The 18542-nt window shown below is 32.3% G+C and overlaps 2 protein-coding genes across 2 annotated transcripts; both read right to left on the bottom strand.

Moving 5' to 3' along the window:
• Positions 1–6277: 6277 nt before the first annotated feature.
• Positions 6278–6700, bottom strand: LOC143601717 (F-box protein At3g07870-like). Its single transcript, XM_077079043.1, has one exon. The coding sequence runs from the start codon at positions 6698–6700 to the stop codon at positions 6278–6280; it is 423 nt and encodes a 140-aa protein (XP_076935158.1).
• Positions 6701–11094: 4394 nt separating this feature from the next.
• Positions 11095–14294, bottom strand: LOC143601723 (small COPII coat GTPase SAR1A). The gene is made up of 3 exons (XM_077079046.1): positions 14071–14294; positions 12586–12717; positions 11095–11545 (listed from the first exon to the last, which is right to left on the bottom strand). The coding sequence occupies exons 1-3, from the start codon at positions 14197–14199 to the stop codon at positions 11225–11227; spliced, it is 582 nt and encodes a 193-aa protein (XP_076935161.1). The 5' UTR covers positions 14200–14294; the 3' UTR covers positions 11095–11224.
• Positions 14295–18542: the final 4248 nt, after the last annotated feature.

Genomic DNA, 18542 nt, shown 5'->3' with positions numbered 1-18542 from the left:
CCCATATGTGTAGATAATTAAAATAAGAAACAATTTATGTTAAATATCAAAACGATAAAATTAATAAATAAAAAATAAGGTTCCATTAATGGGTTCTAAAAAATCTTCAAATAAGCTAACTATTATGTATGAAATCCGTTCATTTTAGTGCCCCTACTCATGGGCGGAACCAGATAGGGATGAGAAGGATTATATGGCCTTTCGATCATGAGAATTTGTTGAAATTATATAAAATATAGAGCCTTCTGATGACCCTTGGGTAAAGAAGTTCTGGTTCCACACTGCCATTGCTAAAGTAATAATAGGAATTATGTAAATGGAAAGATAAGCAAACCTTAGCTTGAATGTGAGAGGTGACATTGGTTTCACCCAGTGACCTAGATACAATTTTGGCTAAATTGGTTGATGATGAATTCATTTGAAGCAATGTAGTTGTGGCCTTTTGTATAACCATCCCTATTTCTTGATGAGTTTTATTCATCATTATACCTACTTCCTTTTCATCTTTTACAATTGCAACCCAAAATGGGATTAGTAAGCAAATAATCACCAACCCAGATAGTGACTGCAAATTCAAATTTATATAACTAAGCTTGTTTAATAAATAAGAACTAGAAAAAGATTACAAAATATTACGTGAACCAAACGCACTCTAAGAAAACTTACCGGGAGAATCAAGAAACATAATCTTCGCGATGTAATCATCTTAGTCGACTTGTGGAGTCTACAATCACAAGATTAGTTCAACATTTGTGAGATAAATTTTGAAATGAAAACTAATTTGGTATGAAAAAATAATATTGGAAAAAGATCTTTAAAACTGGGAATTAATCACTAAAAATAATTGTCCTAAATAAGATCATTAATGATAATTAATATTCTTGGTAAATCATATTATAATTTTTTTTAACAAAATCATAGTATAATTAGAAAGGAATTATTCTTAAAAGTCATCACAATTCACTTGCCTTGTTAACCTAAATTATTTCGTATGTTTTATTACTTTTATACATACTTGAAATAAATCTTATTAATCGCAATTAATGCTAAATTTCTACACTAACGTACTTATTTGGTTGAATTTTATCTACACGTTGATATTAATCAGGTCGAATCCATGTGCTAGGATGGGATTAGAACACGGGTGGATCTACGTATTAGGATAAAATGAGACGTGAACGGATCTATGTGATGGGGTGGGATAAGAACACTATTTATCTGATAAAACGCGTATTTGTTTCTACAAAAGTTAGAAGACCTCCTTCTATCTCCTAGATCACTCTCGATTTACAGTGTCGATTAAATATTTAATGCGCTACTCGTTTTACACGATTATTATCGCTTGTAACAAGTATGACTAGCATACAACTAAAACAATATATTAAGTTACAAATTTAACTATAAGGAAAATATCATCTTTTGAATCCACGTTTTTTCCTCTTTTACCACTTTACATAATTTAATTCTAAAAATAATATGTCCACTGTATTTTATAATAATGATACCAAAAAATTTATAACCTTTATAACATATTGAGCATGCCAACAAACTGGTTTCAATCCTATCAAATATCAATACATGGATAATAATAATAATAATAATAATAATAATAATAATAATAATTATTATTATTATTATTATTATTATTTGAACGAGTAAGGAAAACAATACAAAGAATGTAGTCTATAGCTTAGGAGTAACTCATCAACATTTATATCAAATCATATATAAAGAACGAACAACTAAATAAATGATTAACATATCATGATAGACACTAATACATCCTTATTATACCTAATTATAATTATGTGAAGAGTTAAACAAGGCTTACCTTTGAAACTACGGGCCACCTTGTCTTCGTATGCTTCTCAACTCAAATTTTCGGATTGTTTTTTAAACACCAAGGACAATGTGTGTGTGTGTATATAAGTATACATGTATATTTAGTTAATGAATCGTGTGATCCTTGAAATCTCTAGCACAAGATTCTTTTTGATTATCTCATATGGTGTAAACAAGTAGAGCTGTCGTGAGCTATCTAAAATTGGTTTGCTATAAATTTAAACTGCACTGAGCTTGAGCCTTAAAGATGCTAGCTTGTTTTGTAAACGAGCATGACTCGTTGTTCACCTATTCATAGTAAGTTTGCAAGTATAAATGAACATGTTATTAAAACTTTAATTTAACATGTAAACTACAATTGTATATTTATCATTATTGTATGTCAATGTAAAATAAATGAATAATATATATTAATAAATTTATTAATAAATGTATATAAATTATTAATAGAATGTATATAAATTTATATACATTTATAAATGTATATAAATTTATTAATAGAATAACAAATGATTAGTGTTGAACTTGAACTTTAAAAATAGATATTGAAATGAGCCGAGCTCGAGCTCTTATAAATATAATAAGCCAAACTTGAGGCTTGGCGGACTCGAACTAGACTGATTTACACCCTTCGTCTTCTGTTATCTTTAAATTCCCAACCCTTCTATTTTTATTTGATTTTCTTTAGCATGTTATCGTATCAAAATAATACCATTGACGAAAGGGTCGTTGTCATAGGGTTAGATAAGGATTTGCATTTCCAAATGGTTATATGTTCAAGTCCCTTTGTAGTCAGAAAAATGTGTAATTTATGAATAACGTTAAAGAATGTGTGAGTTGCTTTAAAAAGAATAATAAGAGTAGCGGTAGCGGTAATAATAATAATAATAATAATAATAATAATAATAACAACATTCGTTTCTCACTTCATAAATAACATTAATTATTTGTTTTGTTTATTTAAAAAATCTTAGTATGCAATTAATTAAGAATGATTGTTTTAATTAAGTCTTTGATATTTAACGGTTGTTAATTTTAAATTTTAGTATCTTCATTTATTGTAATTCCTAGAGGAAAATAATTCGAAAACCAAATTACACCTAAGACTAAAATCCAAGAATCTTGCAATTCTGCGATTTTTAAAAATTATTAGATGGATCAAAACTGTAATACTTTTTAGTTGAGGGGCTAAAAGTCAAGAATGTATAAAATAAATTTTAAATTCGCGGGTTGGAGGGTACATTAATAAAAGGTTTTTGATCCATCTTCTTAACCCAGAAAGGCATACATAAAACCCAAAAAACCGTTTCAAAACCTAAAAAAATGAAAATATCAAACCGAAAAAAGATCAACAATTTATATTTATGTTTTTTTTAAACCGAAGTTACTGTTCGGTTTTGGTTTTGCATGTAATAAAAATCGGGAAAAATAAACCGAGCCAAAGTTATTGCCTTTTATTTTAATTAATTTATAACAATTTTAATGAATATGTAATTCAAATATTTTAGCCCAAATTTATAAAAATCAATTAGATATTAACTATTTACTAATAAAATGACTTGGACCCAAATTTATAATTTTATGCAAATTCTATTTTCAGTCCAAAACTTACAAGCTCAAATGGTAAAACCGAAACTGAGCCGATTCCAAACCGTCTATTGAATACAGAAAAAAAAATCTAAACAGTTTCCAAAAATTCAAAAACCAAAGTTTCGATTCCTAGTTTTATTTTAGCCCAAAACCAAACCGTGCACACCCCTCCCGACTCCATTAACTTAATTACAAACCATTAATTTCCAATAACATCTTCAACAATTCAAAGCTTGGTTATAATTGTACCTTTAATTGCTCTTGTGACTTGAATGCATCCACCCTTTGAGAAATTTTTGCCGTCATTTGTCTGCAAACAAATCAGGGTTTAAGTAATAAAATGGGGTGAATTTCATCCTTTTATTATTCTATAATCACAACATATAATTTTGGAAAAATACCATTTGAGAAATTTTGTTACCAAATTGAATTCCATCACCAAATCCAGGTTTCATGTATTGGCAAAACAAGCCCTCACGGTTCGTTTTATCTTTAAAAACATTATATTTTCACGACCGGTCATATTGTTCTAAATGCTGCTTCATGCAAGGTGGCTAAACATGAGAAGTCATGTCTTGACAACCAACATAAATTTATACCATTTGCATTTGACACTTTTGGTTTTCTCGTGCCTAAAGCCGTGTAATTACTTACTCGGGTCTAAAGGGTTATGCGTGGTAATGTTTCGACCCCAAGATCCATGAATAAAGTTTTTAAAAGATTGAGAGCTTGTTGCCCTTTTACCTTATGTCTTTTAAAGTAAAGGTTACTTTTTTTATATGTATAAAAGTTTACCAATAAAAAAAAAGTATTTTCCTTTCCATTCTTAGTTATTAGACATGGGAACTTGAATAAACTAGATAGGTAATCTTATGATTTTGTTATATAATGATAAAAATTCGGATCAAGAAGATGCTTTGAGCTGGAGTAACACGAATGGAGTCGAGAAATTTACGGTAATAGCCGCGAGGAAAGATTTGGAAGCCAGGATGGAAGGTAACAAGGTTGCCTAAATATTCCTATTATGTAATTGGGTCCCGCTAAAAGTAAACTATTGTGTTTGGCGACTAAAGATGCCCTAGCCTTTAGAGAAGTTGTGATTTAAAGCCTTATTGCTTTAAGTGAGGGTATGGCTTGGAATCGGTAGATCACTTAGTGATCATGTCTATAAGTGTCGGAAGCGTTTAGTGCCAAATCTATGTTTCGCTAAAAATACCAATCTTGTCAAACGTTCACACAATTTAAAGCTTTACTCAACTTTGGGGAATTGCATAGAGACTCGAGAAAAAAGAAGAAATTAATTCAAGCAATCATCTTGACGAAAATGTGGAACATTTAGATGCGTAGGAACAATGATGAGTCTAACAATATGGTGTTCTCACTTCTCAGATCTCATAATATATAAATGTTTGCGATATATTCAAAGATTTGCATTTAGATTCGCGTACGCATTTTAAGAAGAATGTGAGTTCGAAAAAATGCTTTGTAAGTGAAAATTGACGTCAAAATGACCTCTACCCTACTTCAGCTAACCCTTGGCTCGCCTTATGTTCATCACTTATGGATAACACACGAGTTCAAAAATACTTGTACATGTAAGTTTTGAATACACACAAAATACTCGAAGATGTAGAGGATAAATTGTAAGAAATTTGTAATTAACAGACACTTTTATATGTTAAACAAGGCGGGAATTACATGGTATTTATACGTCTAAAAATAGGTTTTAAGTAAATAAAACACATATCTTATAATACATCGTTTTTAGGCATTTTTTTCTGATAAGTTTTTAGGCATTTAATTTTTTTAGACATTCATTTGATAATAAATAAAACACAAAGTTCTAGGCCCCTGAAGTTTGTATGCAACAATTGTATAAAAACCTTCACTAGCTAATAATCATACATATAATCTGCATACCAGTAACAAGCTTAATTCATTAACCAAAAACAAGATTTATAACCTCAAATAGTTGCTTGATAAACATAAGATTATAAGTCAACATAAAACATAATGCAAATTCCATAGCCATATATGCATACCAAACAATTAGTCCCATTGCTTGAAGCCAAAACACATCTTTCCGGATCAGTTTTTAATCGAATAACGAGTTGAAAACAAACTACTTCGATACATTCTTATATCAATTCCGGCTCCTTCTTCCCAACCATCGAATCCAACTTCACACAAACCGCCACTTTCCAAGTCGTAACCAAACACACGCTTCCATCTATCCGTCATTAACACGTCTCCCTTTTCGTTCCAAACCCCCAAAACATTTATCAAACCATTAGCAAGAGGCGGCTTATGCTCGAACGCACAATGCATCACCCATCCTCTCTCCTTCAACACCCACACCTCCACCCCCCGGTCAACAATATTATACACGTATCCATGTTTACCGTTTAAATCAACCAACCGCTCCATAACCAAATCGTCACGAGAAGGTAGACCTTCATGAGGCGGATTGATTTCTCTGAATTCCTCCTTAGCCATATCAAAGGATATTATTCTCCGTCCTGAGTAGTCTTCACCAGCATTATGAAATTCGTTACATTAACGAACACGCCTTCACCAGATACTGGACCACACGGGGCGTGTGGTATCTTTCTCCACGTGTTCGTCCCCAAAACATGCACCGTGGTGCATAGATTCTCCTTTAGTCGATTAACATCTATTGACTCATCTTGTAATCTTAATACAACACACACCATCTTGAAACTATTAGTGGAACCATCAAAACCAAGTCCACTAGACTCCTCGACACATACTCGTGTCGATTCTTCCCCATGCCCGCTCTCGTGAGTGGAGAAAACTAAATGGTGTGATCTTCATGGGTGGCAACTCATAACGTTAGAGGATGGATCACAACCAGAGTGGTGGAGTCAGGGTAACGTTGTGACGAATACATCAACCCGTTGCAAGAACCTAAGATTACGCCATTAGGGTATCTTGAACTCGTGTTGGTACACATAAACTCCATAGCTTGTGGCTTCTTTGTCACTTCTCGGGTACAAGTGTTTGATGATATTTCGTTACGTTCCAAGAAAGTGAGTGTGCATGGCGAGTTCGGACAATGTGATGGATTTTGATGGAACATGATGAGCGTTGGAGCGGTTGAAGCCGCTCGTTTTGCATGCATGGTTTCGAGATGAGGGTTGTTGATGAAGTTGCGCCAATGATCGCTTACACGCCGCATTCGAGCCAGAGATTTCACCGGGATTCTTGATAAGATGTTGTGCATGTTATCGGAAGGTAACTCGGACATGATGATTGTGGTTTAAGAGTTTAGGGTAATTGGGTTGATTATAGTTTGTATGTAATATGCAAGATGTTGGTGATATTTATATATGTAGATTTTATTGTCGGTTAATATTAGGAAACTAGATCAAACAATTTATTTAAATTTATTATACAAATCTATTTCACTAATGCAATTGTTTCATTATAATTGAACTTTTTTTCTTCTTTTTAATTATTTTGCCTCTTGTGTATGTTGTTAAAGGCTATTTGAATGTACGTGTATTAATGTTTTACTATTATTTTTTTATAGACAATGGTAATTCGAGCTTAGTAGCATTATCTTTTATAGCCCAGAAGTGATCATACTTCAGACGGGATTTCAATCATCCATCGTTAATTTGATGCTCGAGCATGTCACTAACCCATACTAAGAAGAACCCGACAACTCGTAAAACTCGCCGACTTTATTACTTTTGAGAGCTAAATAGCATTCATGTTAATGGCAACAAGATTTTTCGTGTTGGAAGTGGGATTCGAACTTATGACCACTAAGGGCACATAGTCTTATCTAAGGCTGGCAATCTATACATGAGATACGAATACACGACACGTATCTACACGACTTTAACAGGTAACATGTAAGGCCTTAACAAGTTTCGTGCACTAAACAGGTAGATACGAATTTATCTGTTAATTTTCATGTCTTAACAGGTAAAATACTTGTTTACATGTTAAGTATCTGGTTAGATTTTTATAATTATATGATAAGTTATCCTAAACTCTAAATTCTTAAAACGTTCTCACTCTCTTTTTCTCAACCGTCACCACTCACAAACTTTCCCTCTTCGGCTTTTGTTTCATAAACAGGTTGTCAAATATGTGTTTCTAGATCTTATCGTGTATTATCGTGTTTGATCGTGTATACCATGTAGTAACAGGTTCATGTTCATGTTTAGGATACAGGTACATGATAAGTTTTCGTGTCGTGTACATGTATGCACATTTCGTGTTCGTTTCTTATCGTGTACGGGTATACACGATATGCCAGACCTAGTCTTATCCACCCAACTGATGCCAGTAAACCAAATGGCCATCGACAACAATGCATTAATGGACAAAGAAGAAGACGCGAGACAGATTGTTAACAAAACACATACTTCTATATATTGAATAAGGCGAGAATTACACGTTATAAATAGGTCTAGAAATAACCATTAAAACCTATCTAACCATCGCCTTTTTTAACTGTCCTATAAATCGTTTAGACTCTTTTCGGCTTCGTCGGTCCACTTAAATTGTCCCTTCTTTAGACATTCGAATAGTCTCTAAAATGTTGCTAGCCCATGAATTTAGCTATGAATGTGAATCATTGTCTTAAGAAAAAGCACGGTAGGATTTACTCAATGTAATTACATTACAACACCTATAATAACTAGACTAATAAAATTACACTACAATATCACAACCAATGTAATAAACTTTATAAGTAGCGTAATAGAAATACTCTATTTATAAAGTTGTAGCGTAGTAAACTTACGTCAGTTGCCATACTATTTTTTTTATTACAACAGGTTAATTGACTATTTACTTGAATTTTAACCTTGCATTGATGAAAACGAAATTGATAAATATTTTTCTAATTTTGAAAATCTCTTTAATTTACCTTATTACACTAGCTTTTCCAATCTTCGTCCATTTACTATTAGAGATTATATACTTATAATTCGTTTTCTAGTCAATAACTCAAATTAATTAACTAGAAAACATAAACTTTATATATTTAATTAATTGTACGCGTCCTTTGGTTAATTAACTTAAAGTTTTGAAGTATACATAAAAGGAGTAAATCCTAGGAGTGTAATTCCTGACACGACCCGAAACCCGACACGAAAAAATATAGGTTTTGAGTTAGTTGACATGACTCGTTTTCTTAAACGGGTCAACCCGAACCTAACTCGTTAAAAAGTGGGGTGACCTGTTAAACCGTTAAACAATTTTAGAGAAGTTGCTATTTTAATTTTAAAGATAAAATGTTTTAAATTTTAAAATTAAATACTTAGTTTGTTAATTTTCATATATCAATTAACTTTTAAAAGCAAGATTAATTTTCATTTTACACTACTTTTAATAATTTCATTTTATTAATTCCAACTGTATATTCTTTGATTATTTCATTCGTTTGTTATTATCTTGAGTTAAATATGTGAACTTAAGTTTGTTAATTTAGAATGAGAGATAAATACACAAAAACAATTAGATTTATCACAAATTATTAACAAGTTTTATGTGAATACAAGAGTAATTAATTACTTAATTTATTACTAAGTCAACAGATATTACTCATATTCGTATATGAACGTAAAATGGGTTTACCCGAAACACAACCCGAAAATGACACGAATTTAAATTGGTAGATACGACCTGACCCGACACAAATAAAAATATGGGTTGGGCTAGGGTTGAAAAATCTCAACACGCTAACCCGCAAGCCCGAAACTCATAAACCCGTCAACCTGACATGATTGACACCCCTACTAGATCCTCTTAGAATGGTACATCTTTGAGAGAGCACGATGAATAAACTGATCAATCCATTTAGTTTATAATACAAACGGGCATATTATTTACGCAAAATATTAAACTAATTTATCTATGTATTTTTCAATTTTATACAGTTTCTATACATATGTGGATTATATATTTAAATTACTTAAATTTCAGTATGAGAGTAGCAACATTAATATTTCATGTTTCAAGATTAAATACATTTTATTCTTAACATGAAAACAGTAAAAACTAATTTGTTATTATTATTATGTTTGATTTCATAATTGTTTGTTGCTATTTTTTTGTTCGTGTTTGCTAATTTTCGATTATGAGACGTTATGAGTATTTGTTGATTTACATTTTGTTGTTATTATTAGGTTTTTTTCTTATGTTGGTATAAGCATTTGTTGTTATTATTTTGTTGGTGATTTTGATTCTTTTGTTGTTATTATTAGATTTTTTTTCTTTGTTATTATAAAACATTACTTATGTAGATTGGTATTGTAATTGGTATTGTTTTATACGTTCTCATTTTAGATAAATGGTATTATTTCCAATATTCTCATGTTAAGATTATTTTTTACATGAATATTCCCTATATTTTCATTTATATCAATCTTCTTATTCCTAACATAAAGTGTCTTAAATAAAGTTTAGTTTCAAAGGAACTCATATTGGGCTCCACAGGAAAGGGCTGTCGCGGTGAGATGATGGCAGGTGGGCCGAATGGTAAACCGGGTCGGGTGAACCAGTTCCGGTTTTGGTCAACAAAGTCAAGAACCGAGTTAGGCAGAAACGAGTTCGTGTACGGTCGAATTTTTTACTGGGTTTTGACCGGTTTTTGGCTACGTTGGTTACGGGTTTTGACCGGGTGGAGGTGGAACCGGTTTTGATGGATCCGGTTCATGTACGGTTTTTCTAAGGAATTGAAAATTGATTCGTACCCTTGGGTCGGAACTGAGTTTTACGCCCATTTCTACTATTATCGACCATCTTCTGCATCATTAGATTATAGTCACTGGAAATTTGAATCGATATCATATTCGTTTGATTACTGATCCAAAAGAGAACAAGTTGCCACTTCGGTGCTTCATTACCGGAAAGACAGGTCGAAGGGTGGTCTGAGGGAGGAGATTTGGAATCTTGTGACATATGACCCCAGGTATTTGTATTTGTAGTTCGTTAGGAAGCCAAATCAGAACCCATGTTATTGAAGAACCGAGTTATCTTAGTGTGGAAATGTAAATATTCGGCATAGATGAAACGAGCCGAGCCCCACCCGACGCCGATTATCTCAAGGTCAAGCTCAACTCTCAAGTAATGTCACAAGCTAAGGTTCAGCTTGCTTATCATTCATTATTAAGCGTTTATGTAGCAGCATAACAGATACTAACAATTACTTGTATCTAGACTTATTTATACAAGTAAAAGGCTCATATAGGCTCACAAGCTTAATCAATTTCGAGGTATTAAGCCCGAGCTAAAGCTCATTTAACCTATTTAAGCTTTAACGAGTTGATCTCAAAAAGTTCAAGATCGACCCGGTATCATCATAATGATAACTATATATGAAGCAAATAAAGTAAATAACAAACTCGAAGACAATTTCAACTTATTTGCTTATTAATAGATTGATTTACTTTATGTTTTATCTCTAACGGGTCAAACGAGAATTCAAAAAAATAGTTATAAAAACATGTCAAATGGGTAGAAAGGCGCCCAACGCGTATTATTAATGCATAAAGCCTACTAAATCATACTGTTAATATATACTAACCATGCAATAACAATTTCACAAATGTTTCATAAAAAAATAGACCAAATTCTTCCATAATAATTCATAAAAAATAGTGCAAGCACACCAAACAAAACTTAAATCAAAATAAAAATGTTCTTTTCTTGAACTCTTGTTATTTCATTTCTTCAAGATATTGTTTTTGTGTTTCTTGAAAATAAAGAGAGTTTATAACAATAATAATACCTGACAAACTTTTGTAATAACCTATTTGATGTATTGCGAAACCCATTTGAATCCGTCACCGTAACCCATTTTGCGCACAATACTACACATAAATACCTCCAACGGACGTACACTTGAATCTTGAAGGTTCACTTTTCCTTTGCCGGTTGTCACACCGGTCAAACCCAAATGGTAACGCAACTCGTCCTCTGAAGCAGCATATGGTATGTCAATCTTGTTACCCAAGATAAGAAACGGGACCGCAGCTAGATTTTCATCAGAAAGAAGTGCATCCAGTTCTTTTTTTGACTCTGCAAATCGTTCCTTGTCGTAAGCATCCACTAAATAAACGACAGCATCAACCTATAGACACGTAAACTTATGATCATTTGCAAAACAATATCATATCATATATTCATATGTATGTTTTAGGTGGTGTTTGTGATTGCTTATCCAAATTATTGTTGTATTAAACACATTAAACAGATCAAAGCAAGTTGGCGTTCACAATAAAGAAAATATACTATCATGATACAGAATGAAATCCTAACTAGTTTGGGGCAGTAGAACACAATTATTTCATTATGAGCTCAAATTCAGGATCTTTCAAGTTGAAATGAACCAAAAACTAATAGAACCTTATGTAATCGACAGTCACTATATGAAAAGAACTTAATGTAATTGACAGTCACACACATGAAAAGAACTTAATGTAATTGACAGTCACTATATTGAATTCATAGCAAATTTATGTCAAATTAAATTGCACATATAGGGCTGTAAACGAACGGAACCATAAAGGTCTTGTTCATGTTTGTTCGAAAAGATTTTATTGGACAAGCGAACGCATCACGAACACCTAACCGGACAAAATTTCTTGTTCGTCTTCATTCACTAAGAAAATAAACTTGGTTGTAAAATGGTTCACGGACACAATTGAACGAGCACAAATGGTCATAAACAATGTTTAATTTGATAGGGCTAACCGGGAATGATCAGTGTCAACGGTTCGCTCAGCCAACCAAGTTTGTGTTGCTTTTTTTTTTAGCTTTCGTATTCATATGTTAATTTTACATTTATTTGTTTACTTTGTAGTTGATAATATTGCTTAAATCTATATATTTAGATTAGAAATATTAAAAACCTTTACATCAGTGCACAAACACAATTGAATGGGCATAGCCTCTGCCCATGTTCATTTAATAAAATTTTTGTTCATTTATTAAACGAAAAACATAAACGAACTTCCAGTCAAACAATTCACTGAACGTTCGGTTCGTTTATAGCCCCACTCACACATATACATGAATATACGGTTATGAATTTGTAAATCAAGGTAACATCAAGCAACAAATTCAAACATATGCAGTCAAAACAAAGTCTATATGAATGTAATTATATACCTTCGCGTAATAATCCTTCCAGACTCTACGAGCAATCTGATGACCTCCTAGATCAAACGCTTTGAACTTAATTTTTCCGATACTCAACTCTTCGGACGTAGGATGTTGCGTCGGTTGATGCTGAACTAATCTCTGTTGAATCAAACAAAATAAAGTGAGAACATACCAAAATCGCTATTAAAATAGCACAAACCGGTGAAAATTAGGCTAAAATTAATGCGATTAGTGTTAGGAAACTGAAACTGAAACCGAAAGGAAATTAGGTCAAAATTGATCAGGAAACTGAAATTGACAGGTAACTAGTTCAAAATTTATGAGAATTTGTGGTAAACTGCAATCAAGTGAGAACATAACAAAATCACGATAAAAATTACACAAAATCAGCAACAATTAGGTTAAATCGATGTGCATATGTGTTAGAAACTGAAATCAAGTGAAAATATAACAAAACCGTGATAAAAACTAGATAAAACTAGTAACAAATAGGTTAAAACTGATGCAAATTTGTGTTAGGAAACTCAAATCAAGTGAGATTATATAAAATCGTGAAAAAAATCACAGAATTGACGAAAATTAAGTCAAATTGATGCGAATTTGTGACAGAAAACTGACTGTAACCAAATTGCGATAAAAAATAGACAAAATCAGTAACGATCACGTCAAAATTGCTCCAAATTTACTGAATTCAAGTGAAAATATATCAAAATAGTTAACAATTAGGTCAAAATTGATGCAAATTTGTGGTAAAATACTCAAATCAATTTAAATGCAACAACATATCAATTAAAATTAGACAAAATCAGTAACAATTAGGTCAAAACCGATGCGTATTAGTGTTAGCAAACTGAAATTGAAAGATAAATAGCTCTTGTTGATACGAATTTGTGATAGGAAACTTAATATAACAAAATCGCGATAAAAATCAGTAACAATTAGGTCAAAATTAATACGAATTAGCTTTAGAAAGCTGAAATCAAGTTAAAATATAACAAAATCAAAATAAAAATTAGACAAAATCGTTAGCAATTAGGTCAAAATCGATGCAAATTAGCGTTAGGAAACTGAAATTGAAAGTAATTAGGTCAAAATTGATGCGAATTTGTGTTAGGAAACTGAAATCAAGTGAAAATATAACAAAACTGTTAACAATTAGGTCAAAATTGATACAAATTTTGACCTAATTGTTACCGATTTTGTTACATTCAGTTATTAATCACAAAACCGCATCAATTAGACCTAATTATGTTATGAAACTGCAAATCAAGTGAAAATACAACAAAGTCTCGATGAAAATTAGGCAAAAACAGTAACAATTAGGTCAAATCGAAGCGTATATGTGTTATGAAACTGCAAATCAAGTAATATAATAATATATAATATAACAAAATATATCGATGAAAACTAGGCAAAATCAGTTACAATTAGTATTAACAAACAGAAACTGAAATTGAAGGTATAATATTATTATGTTAGATCTGGACTGACCTCATCTTTAAGCATATGAAGCAAGGTGGTTTTACCGGCGTTATCGAGCCCAAGGAACAAGATCTTGGCTTCCTTCTGCCATAACCCCAGTGATGCCAGTATGCCGTAGAACCAATCGAACAGAAACATTATTATTATTATTGAATTATGTCAAAATTGAGTTGTTTCTGCAACTGCAATAGGCTTTTAAATTGATTTGTTGTCTCACCAAGATGACAGCTCAGACTGGTGAGCCGATCTGTAATTGTAGTTTATGTTTAATAATATCATATGTTCGTAACTACTCTTGGTTGTAAACACGTCGGGTTTGCGGGTTGACAGGTTAAACGAACCAAAAAATTGTGTTAAATTTAGGATTGTTTATGAGCCGAACCGAGCCCAGAACCGAGCGGAGCGACTTGTGTATTTTCAAGCGAAAAAACGAGTGAGTATTTGCCGAGAAATATCTGAGTGAGCGGTTTGAACAACCCTAGACTACTCAAATTTATTGGCTCGAGCGTCATACGAATATTTATTTGTTGATACGAAGAAGACCTTTTTTAAACGTGATTTATTTTATGTCTTGTTTTAATATTTTAAGACTCTAAATTATAGATCAGCTCAGTATCGGTACCGATGGTAAAGATTCGATAAAATACTGATCTCGAAACCTCAAAAGGTTGATACGGAAATGATGCTAACGGTGTTTGATTCGGTACTGGTACCGATCTCATTTGCTAATCCTTACTTCGAATTATGTGTGAATTATAAAAGTTGTTATTTCTATTTTTAACTTTTAATTTTTGGTTGTTATAAAGCACATAACTTGAAGGTTAAATGAATAAATAACTTAACTAGTTAAAGTGGTCGGCCAACGAGCGTGTTAGGATGACCTAGTGGGACATGTTTAGCTAAATTTCCTTGTGGGATTGACCCGAAATTGACCTAAATTCATTTATTTAAAATAAACACAAACTCACGAATTTCGTGTCAGTTGCTTGTTGGTTTTCGTGTCATGTTACACATTCACATCCCAAAGTTAAATAGTTTGTTATTATTAGTATAACTATAGATAATTTTTATCTCTATTCATTTTTTATGATTTGTGTTACATTCGTCCTCATGGACCTCATGTGGCGTTAATAATTCAGTTTGTGCAGCCTTAAATTTAATTGACTAAATTCTCATCATTTTGTGAATAATATAATAAATTTAAACATACTTTAGACCACCTACATTTAATAAACATTAATAGCATTCATTGCTATATTAAATTTCTTTGCTTTCGGAAGAAACATAATGTCTAAATGCGTTATTACACAATATAAATATTAAAAATAATAAATGTTCATCCTTGAAAAATAATAATGCTATGTTTTTGTTATATGTATTTTCTTGAAATTTAAACAAAATAATAGTTTTCTTTTTTGTTAGCTTCTTTATTCGAGCATTTTATATGTTAAAATTAAATATTGACAAACTCGAGTGACTAACTAACAAAAGGGCGTTAGGTTGAGTACGTCCATCATCATACTAGTAATAAAAATATAAATATATTGAAATATTAAAAATGAAGTAAATATAGACTTTTTGATTAAATTTATTGTTTCGGCCACGTTTAACACATATAGACAATTAAAAAAATGTTTCATAACAATTAAAACAGTAAAATATAAGTATTTTATTTAGTTTTCACTGTTTTTTTATATATGTTCATATGTTATCATTTTAAATAACTCATATGGAGGAATAAAAGAAGTCAAAGATAGATTGCTTGCAACTATGAACTATGTACAAGTACAGTCAAGAAATGAAAGCTAGACCTAGACACAACAACAAAAATAAAAACAAAAGAAACATGGGAAAAAGCTAGATACCAAGCCATGGATCATAAGTGTTGGGCATGTAACTTTAAACTTAAGTATTGGCCCATGGACTATTATTATTATTATTATTATTATTATTATTATTATTATTATTAGGATTATTTGAGTTTCTAGAAATATTATTTATAATTTTTAAGGCTTTTGTAAAGTTATATTAAAATGCCTTTTGTGAGGGTCTTATTTGATTTTAGATTAATACATGATGCTAAAAAGGCCAACCAAACCCGAAATTAAACTGATTCAACCAAATTGTTTGAATTTGACCCAGAACCATTAATTTAAGTAAGCTCTAGCCCATAGTAATAAGCCCAGTGAACTTCAGTAATTTATCCAGTATTTTCTAAGCCCGGTGAGTATATAACAATTAACAAATGATGAAATGAATATAGTTTGTTTCTTTTTCTTTCTTTTTTTAATGACGACATTATATCAACAAAGGCTAATTAGCAACTACTAATCCTCAACAACAAAAACAAGAAACTTAAATTTACACCAGATATTTCAAACGGCTACTATTTTATTCGATCTTGAGACCACCTCGTTTCTTGCTCTTCAAATACACCAAATTGTGACTCGAAAAATGGCTTGAATTAACTTTGTATGTCTTCTATCCCGGGCCGAACTAGATTGATAATCCAACACATCGTTTATGGAGAAGGCAAAAGCTTACACCAACTAGCTATATGTCACCAAACAAGGTCCGTCTTCTAGCAGTAAATCAGCAAATGGTTCATTGTTTCATCAAGATCAAGACAAAGAGGACATATCATATCCCCGTGTTCATGTTCCTTCTCAATAACTATTTTTAAAAAATAATAATTATATATGGAATGTAACAAACTGTTTTAGGCGGCTGCAGTTTTTTCATAGTGCGCTAATATATAACAAAAACACTAGCAAGATGCTAGATAAAAGCAATACAAACTACGTGATAAAATTCTGGGAGCAACACTAAACCGGTCAAGAAAGATGATGAAATGTTGCTCTAATACGATCCAATTGAACATGGAGTTCCTAACTTCCTCTCTTTCGAAATATATGGAGTTCATCAATGTTCTAACTTTTTAAGAAACAATAAGGAGTTCATTGTTTTTCCAAATGTAGATTAAATCATATGTACTCTTTCCAGCTAAGGATTTGACTCGTGATATTTCTTGTTTACATAGACTTGTGCCTTAATACCCTAGCTTGCAGTAGATTTTAATGTGTATTTGTGTTTGTACTCGTTAGAGTTGATCAAAAAAACCGGTTCCTGGAACCGAACCGGTGGACCCGAACCGGTTCCTACCCGTTTTTGGTAGGAACCGGACCCTATCTGATTCAACCCGAAGATCCGTGACCGGTTCTTGCGTTTCTGAGTGGGGGCGGGTAGGAACCGGAACCGGAACCGAACCGGTTCTAGCCGTTGGATCGATTAAGCCGTTGGAAATCGTTTTTTTGGCCGTTTTTTGACCGTTGGGGTCAAAAATAGCCGTTTTTTGGCTCCCCCAAGCACCCCACTACTAGTATAAATAGGTATTTGGTGTCATGGGTTCATCACAACACTCAAAACGCAAACCCGAACGCAAAAAAATACAAAAAACGCTATTACAACTTTTTGAGTTCTCTAATCTCTTGTTTTCTCTTCTTCTATATTCATATTTTTTGTTATGGCTGCCTCACAATCATCGGTTGGTCAAGGTTCCAACGCCGAACCAAGTTTCGTTCGTATTGTACCTCATAATCGTAATCAAGAGATTTGGTGCAATTGGGATTTGGTTGAATTGAGTGACCATTCATTGAAGGCTCGGTGCAAGTTTTGTGGGGTTTATTTAAACCCACTTTCGAATTCAAATTTGAAGAAACACATCAAAAAACCGTATTGCAAGGCGTTGAAAAAGAACGTCGATTCGCAACAAACGCAAATGGATAGTGAAGGCGGAATATTTACATACCAAATTGATCAAGTTCAATATCGTATGGCGAAGTTTGTGATTCAAGAAGCTTTGCCATTTAGCCACTTTGACAACCCTCGCTTAACCGCCATGTTTCGAGATACGCTTCAACCACAATACACTCACGTAAGTCGTCATACTCTTAAATGTTATTGTTTAAAATTGTGGAAGAAGGCCAAAGAGGTACTAATTGCATATTTTGAAAATATAAATACGGGAATAAACTTAACTAGTGATGTTTGGTCGGCTCCACATGGTCTACCCGAATCTTATCTTTGTGTCACCGCTCATTGGGTAGACCCGTCATCGTGGGAAATGATGAAACGCACCATTGCTTTCGAACTCTTTGAGTATCCACATACGGGAGATAATTTGTTTGAAATTTTAGATTATGTTATAAAAACTTATAAACTAGAAAATAAAATATTTTCAATGGCATTTGATAACGCGTCGAATAATACATCGGCGGTTGATAAATTAAAATTAAAATATACGCCGATTTGCAACGGTGTATTTTTTCACTCAAGGTGTGTTGCACATATCATTAATTTAATCGTGCAAGACGGACTTGCTTCGGATGAGGTTATATCGGTTATAAACGATTTTAGACTAATGATACATGAAGTTTTTAAGAAAAAAAAAAGACAAATGGATATAGAAAATTTTGTAAAGA

Source organism: Bidens hawaiensis, unplaced genomic scaffold, assembly GCF_021521415.1.
Source record: "Bidens hawaiensis isolate Kalapana, Puna unplaced genomic scaffold, B.hawaiensis_p1.1 tig00056998_1, whole genome shotgun sequence".
NCBI classification, from domain to species: domain Eukaryota; kingdom Viridiplantae; phylum Streptophyta; class Magnoliopsida; order Asterales; family Asteraceae; genus Bidens; species Bidens hawaiensis.
Note: the sequence above shows the minus strand (reverse complement) of the source record. Positions and strands in the feature narration are given on the sequence as shown.

Coding starts and splice junctions, on each gene's coding strand:
- LOC143601717 (XM_077079043.1), bottom strand. CDS start 6,700: ATGTCCGAGTTACCTTCCGATAACATGCACAACATCTTATCAAGAATC.
- LOC143601723 (XM_077079046.1), bottom strand. CDS start 14,199: ATGTTTCTGTTCGATTGGTTCTACGGCATACTGGCATCACTGGGGTTA. Junction 12,718..14,070: donor TTCATATGCTTAAAGATGAG/GTCAGTCCAGAT, acceptor TTGATTCAACAG/AGATTAGTTCAGCATCAACC. Junction 11,546..12,585: donor GGAAGGATTATTACGCGAAG/GTATATAATTAC, acceptor ACGTGTCTATAG/GTTGATGCTGTCGTTTATTT.